At 55.0% G+C, this 6375-nt stretch overlaps 1 protein-coding gene across 1 annotated transcript; it reads left to right on the top strand.

Moving 5' to 3' along the window:
- Positions 1–2337: 2337 nt before the first annotated feature.
- LOC124673586 (cation/H(+) antiporter 15-like) lies at positions 2338–5058 on the top strand. The gene is made up of 2 exons (XM_047209636.1): positions 2338–4024; positions 4106–5058. Exons 1-2 carry the CDS (start codon positions 2338–2340, stop codon positions 5056–5058), a joined length of 2640 nt encoding a protein of 879 aa, XP_047065592.1.
- Positions 5059–6375: the final 1317 nt, after the last annotated feature.

Below are 6375 nucleotides of genomic sequence, written 5' to 3'. Positions count from 1 at the left end.
GGAACATTCGACCCCGCGCACGAGGCGGCGCGGGCCTACGACGCCATCGCCTGGCGCCTCGGCCACCCGCGCCGGCAAATGAACTTCAACGACGTTTGGACGCGCGAGCAGGCGGACATGCTCGCGCCGCCATCACCGGCCATCACGACCGAGCAGCGGCGGCACGCTCGCAAGCTCGAGCAGCGCCTGCGCGTCGCGGAGCAGGACGAGTGCCTCCGCCTCGAGTGGGCACGCGCGTTCCCGGAGGACGTCGCCGCCATGGAAGCTTTCTACGCTCAGAAGAAAGAGGAGAAGGCGAAAGCGGCGGCGAAGAAGAAGGCCGACCGCGAGAAGCGCCGCGCTAAGTCGGCGGCGAGGAAGGCCGAGAGGGCGGAGAAGGCGGCGCGGAGGGCGAGGAGGGTGGATGAGAAGAAGAGAGGCGTCGGACCGTCCACGAACATGCCCACCTCCTCCTCCTCATTCGAGTGGACGACCACTCCGGTCTCCGACACGACTCTGGCTAGCGGATCGTCGGACTACGACTGGGATGACTCGGAGTAGATTAGTTTAGTTTAATTTAAATAAAATGTGGGTGTTTGTCGAACTTCTAATATATTTCGTAAGTTTTAGTTAAATTTTCGTAATTTATTTGATTCATTTTGAACGATATACAATCAAACTAGCCGTTCGCGTGGCCGCGCGCTGTGTATTTTGCCGCATCCGCCGGAGGGCCAATTTAACCGCCCGCGCACGCGCTACATTTTGGTGCGTCCGGCGGGGCAAAGTTCGGCCAAACGCGTGCCAACCGTTTACAGCGCGGCGGAAGAGAGGTTTAGCGCGCCGAATTTTTGAGCGTCTGTTGGAGATGCTCTTACCCCATGCAGAAATTTCAAACCCACTTCAACAGTAAAACAAAATGTCAAATGGTTATCCCTGCATAGGAAAACCAAACCTCCATAGCAAATGAGGTATTTGAGGTATGCCAAATCAAAAAACCCTCAATGCTTCACCATGCTCATCCTTAGAGAAAAACAACATATTTTTTCTGAAGCTCAAACTGCATTAAACTAAGACTAACACACTGAATAAATTTGCAAGTGACTAAATTTAGTTTTCAGATAACAAATTGTTTACACAAAATATCAAATGAACAACAGGCAACAGGCAACACAGTGCCTCCCTTATTTATGCAGCTTGCAACAATGCGCAGTATATCCCCTTCGTTGTACTCTGACAGTGATATTCTGCAATACAAAAAAATAATTAAATAAACTCAACACCAAAAACCTGAAAATTGTAAGTACGGGCATTGTTGTGGGCATTGTTGTGACTATGTATTAAGTTCTTCTATGATACAGTTCAACCAACATTCGGTCCTCTTTTTTATTGTCTATACTTTGCTACTCTATGTACCCACCTAGAAATCTATTTTCAAAATTTCATATATGAAATTTGAATTATATATGTGTATTGAGAAATATAATTTGAGGACCCGTAGCAACGCACGGGCATTTGTACTAGTTATCAAAACAAGTTTCAGTACAATTTTAGACATATGGTTTTCAAGTATCAAATTTAATATAGACATGGCGAAAGAAAATCTGCTATCTAACCTTTTATAATTAAATGTATTTCTATAAAAAAAAGGTGACGTGTTTACAAGAACCAAATGAGTAGTTGACTTTAGAAAAAATGTCAACTCAAAAGACATAACTAGGATTTGTATCACGAACGTGACAAGGACAACTTCATTGGATTTAGATACTTTCTAAGACCATGTACAATGCGAGGTGCTTTGTGGGGTGGGTACAGAAATAATCAAGATTTTTGTTAAGCACCGGTGGTACTTGTATTTATATAGGAGAGATGGCTAGTTAAACATCTTATAAATAAGACCAATGCTTAAAAATCGAATTATTTTGCTAAGCATATCTGCCCATTGTACGTGCTCTAATTGACAAGGTACACTTAATTTGGATCCGAGGAATCATTAAATTTCTTAGCCAATAACAGTGCTCAGCTTAGTGACGTTCGCGGGCGGTATGTATCGAACTCGTGTCATGTGACTTATTAGTTACAAGCACTGAAGCACCAAGGTAAGTAAATTAGGATGAACTAGGAGCAGGTGCATGCATGCCGAGTGGAAGACGGTCCGACCCTCAATGAGAACCTCACAATTCATGACAGATTTAGAAAATAGTGTGACCGGTCAAAATCAGAGTCCCCGACGTCGTTACCATCTTTCCCTGAAGCAAAACTCAGACCACACCTACGGTACGGTAGGCAGCTGGGGGAAGTAAACGGCGCGCGCGCCGGCGATCGTTGTGAGGGCTGCTCCGTGCCGTGCCATGCGCCAAGATGGCCTCCACCGTCGCGCCGCTGAACACCGACCTGGACGTGCCGGTCAGCACAACGGATCAGACCAGCGGTGGGACGGCGGCCAACCCAAATGTCCCGGTGGTGTGCTACTCCAACCTGATGATGACCGCCAACGGCATGTGGCAGGGCGACGGCGTGAACCCGCTCGAGTTCTCCCTCCCGCTCTTCATCGTCCAGGTGGCCGTCATCGTCGCCACCACCCGCCTCCTCGTCGTCCTCCTCAGGCCCTTCCGCCAGCCGCGCGTCATCGCTGAGATCCTCGCCGGCGTGCTGCTGGGGCCATCCTTGCTGGGGCAGAATCAGGTGTGGGCCAGCATGGTCTTCCCTTTGCGCAGCCTGCTCACGCTCGAGACGGTGGCGCACCTCGGCCTCCTCTACTTCCTCTTCCTCGTCGGCCTCGAGATGGACATCGACGTAATCCGCAAGTCGGGGAAGAAGGCGCTGTTCGTCGCCGTGGCCGGCATGGCGCTGCCCTTCTGCATGGGCATCGCCACCTCCTTCATCTTCCGGCACCAGGTCTCCCGCAACGTGCACCAGACTTCCTTCCTGCTCTTCCTCGGCGTCGCCCTCTCCGTCACGGCCTTCCCCGTGCTCGCCCGCATCCTCGCCGAGATCAAGCTGCTCAACACGGACCTCGGCCGCACAGCCATGTCTGCCGCCATCGTCAACGACATGTGCGCCTGGATCCTGCTCGCGCTCGCCATTTCCATCTCCGACGTGAACAGCACGGCGATCTCGGCCCTGTGGGTGCTCCTCTCCGGGGTGGCCTTCGTGGTCTTCTGCATATTCGCCGTGCGGCCCGCTATGTGGTGGCTCGTCCGACGCATCCCCGAGGGCGAGACCCTGAGCGAGGTGCAGGTCACCCTCATCCTCACAGGCGTCATGCTCGCCGGCGCGTGCACCGACGCCATCGGCATCCACTCCGTCTTCGGCGCCTTCGTCTACGGGCTGGTCATCCCGAGCGGGCCGCTCGGCGTGACGCTGATCGAGAAGCTGGAGGACTTCGTCACGGGCCTCCTCCTCCCGCTCTTCTTCGCCATCAGCGGCCTACGCACCGACGTCACCAAGATGCGCGACCCCGTCACCGTCGGCCTGCTCGTGCTCGTGTTCGTCATGGCCAGCTTCGCCAAGATCATGGGCACCATCATCATCGCCGCGCTCTACACCATGCCGTTCCGCGAGGGCATCGCGCTCGGGTTCCTCATGAACACAAGAGGACTCGTGGAGATGATCGTGCTCAACATCGGGAGAGACAAGGAGGTGCTAGACAACGAGTCGTTCGCAGTGTTGGTGATGGTGTCGGTGGTGATGACGGTGCTAGTGACGCCGGTAGTGCTCAGCGTGCGCCGGCCGTCGCGGCGGCTCGTCGGGTACAAGCGGCGGAACCTGCAGCGCATCCGGCACGACAGTGAGCTCCGTATGCTGGCTTGCGTGCACACCACCCGCAACGTGCCGTCTGTGTTGTCGCTGCTAGAGCTCTCCAACCCGTCCAAGCGCTCCCCCATCTTCATCTACGCGCTCCACCTCGTCGAGCTCACCGGCCGAGCCTCCAACATGCTCGCCGCCGCGGCCGCCGGAGCCTCGAGCCGGACAACCTCATCGTCTTCGTTGCCTGCCGCCACCGAGCACATCTTCAATGCCTTCGAGAACTACGAGAGGTGCACAGGTCAGTGCACGATGGACTCCGTTTGTCTCTTATAAGGCAGGACGACTAACATACGAAGCTTGTACCGGTACGTATATGTAGGAGGCGTGTCCATCCAGACGCTGGCGGCGGTGTCGCCTTACCAGAGCATGCACGACGACGTGTCCGTGCTGGCGGAGGACAAGCACGTGTCGCTCATCGTGATCCCTTTCCACAAGCAGCAGACGGTGGACGGCGGCATGGAGCCCATCAACCCGTCCATCAAGGGCTTCAACGAGAGCCTCCTCGCCGCCTCCCCGTGTTCGGTCACAATCCTCGTCGACCGCGGCCTCAGCGCCGCCGCGGCGCGCATGTCGGCCGAGCACCGCATCGCGCTCCTGTTCTTCGGCGGGCCCGACGACCGCGAGGCGCTCGCCTACGCGTGGAGGATGGTCGAGCATCCCGGCGTGGCCCTCACCATCGTGCGCTTCCTCCCGCCGGAGTACCGTGCGGCGGCGCGGTCCTTCTCCGACGCCTCGTACCGCTCGGGCATGGACCCGCGCGCCCAGGCACCAATGAGCCACAGCACGGAAGGGAAAAGCGAGCTGCAGATGGATGAGGAGTACCTGAGCGAGTTCCGCGTGAAGAACCACGGCAACCCCGCCATCACGTACGCCGACAGGATGGTGTCCAACAGCGAGGAGACGGTTGCCGCCATCCGGGGCATGGACAACAGCACGCAGGAGCTGTACATCGTGGGGCATCGCCCGGGCGAGGCTGGGTCGCCGATGACGGCGGCGCTGGAGGACTGGATGGAGTCCCCGGAGCTGGGGCCCATTGGCGACATGCTCGTGTCCTCGGACTTCTCAATGGCGGTGTCGGTGCTGGTGGTACAGCAGTACGTGGTGGTCGACGCGCCCGTGGCCGCCGTGCCCGTACCCAGCGGCAGCGACCCGGTGCGCCAGTACGTGGGTAACGCTAACCAGCGGCCGCCGGCGGCGTCCACGGCGTACAGGGGGAGCCCGGCGTCGTCGACGACCAATAGCAGATGGTCTAGCGACACCGTAGGATTCTGAAGCGCATAGAAGGGTCTTACGTTTGTTGTGATTTGGGGGATTTTCCTGTTCCTGTAGCTGTGTATGTTCTTCTTTCGGATTCAACTTGTATAGTGTGCCAGGTCGTCGTAGCTGCGATTGCTTTGTTATGCAACGTCAGGGGTGACTACAAAATGTTCAGCCACAATATTAGATCGCAATTTCTATTCCGCAGCTAACCTCGTTTCGGGCTTCCAGCAAGGTCACAGTCGTAGCCGCTAGATCACGATCGGACGCTGTGAGCGAAGCGGTGCTCACTCGGCCACAATAACACACAGCACGTACACGGTCCCACCTCCACGACACAATACACGCACTCACACATGTTCTGTGCTCTCTCTTATCTCGTTCCCCTGCTGCTGCCTGTTGCTCCGGCTGCCGCCGGTCGCCGGCCTAGCTCCCCCAAGGTCTCCTCCCTCGAATCCCCGCCGCCATGACACGGTTCTGCCTGCGTGCGCTCCTCCATGGATAACCCTGGTGATTCCACCCACCTCGCCCGATTTTCTAATTTGATTCGCGCCTGGGATGCATCCTCGCCGGAGCCGGCTTCATCCTCGTCCATGGGCGTCGGATACATCCCGACGGCGTCGCCCACATCCTCGTGGCGCCAACGACATACCCGCGGCCTCGGTTACATCCCCACGGCGTTGTGCACATTCTCGCGGCCTCAGGCTTCCCCTGCTACATTGTCGACTCCCCCGGCCATATAATCAAGTTTCGCAACTAAATCGTCGAGGATTCGGTTACTCCCCCGCGTCATCGAGATCCCAATCGCCCAGGCTATTACTTTCCCCCCTAAATCGACCAGAATCTGATCTTTTATTGTCTGCGCGTGTTACATTTTTCCGAGAAAAAGTGGTGGTAAGTGGAACTAGTTCTGTCGGATCATCTGTAGGATGGAAGCATTAGTAGAGGGTGTATTTTTTCTACCAGAGGTAGTAGATTTTTTTTAGAAGTAACACATCATTTTGGAATAATACATGCAGAAAGAGAAGATGGAACTTGTTATTTCTGGGGTATTTCTTGAGATTTATGTTAGTAGCTTTGGTGTACATGAAAAATGTTGATGGAAATGTTCCATCTTCTGGCTCTGCATGTTAGATGGAGTGTATGTATGTGGAAGTAGTTCCATCGTATCATATGTGGGATGGAAGCATTCAGTTGAGGGGGCTTTTTTTTGTTGCAGATGGAGGTAGATTATTTCTGGAAGTAACACATGTTTGCTGGAAGAATACATGCAGAAGCAGTAGATAGAACTTGTACTTTTTCAGGCCAAAGTTTGAGTTTTTTACATCTGTC

The sequence above is a fragment of the Lolium rigidum genome, chromosome 7 (assembly GCF_022539505.1).
Source record: "Lolium rigidum isolate FL_2022 chromosome 7, APGP_CSIRO_Lrig_0.1, whole genome shotgun sequence".
Classification (NCBI taxonomy): domain Eukaryota; kingdom Viridiplantae; phylum Streptophyta; class Magnoliopsida; order Poales; family Poaceae; genus Lolium; species Lolium rigidum.
The sequence above is the reverse complement of the archived record's forward strand: the minus strand, read 5'-3'. Positions and strand labels throughout refer to the sequence as shown.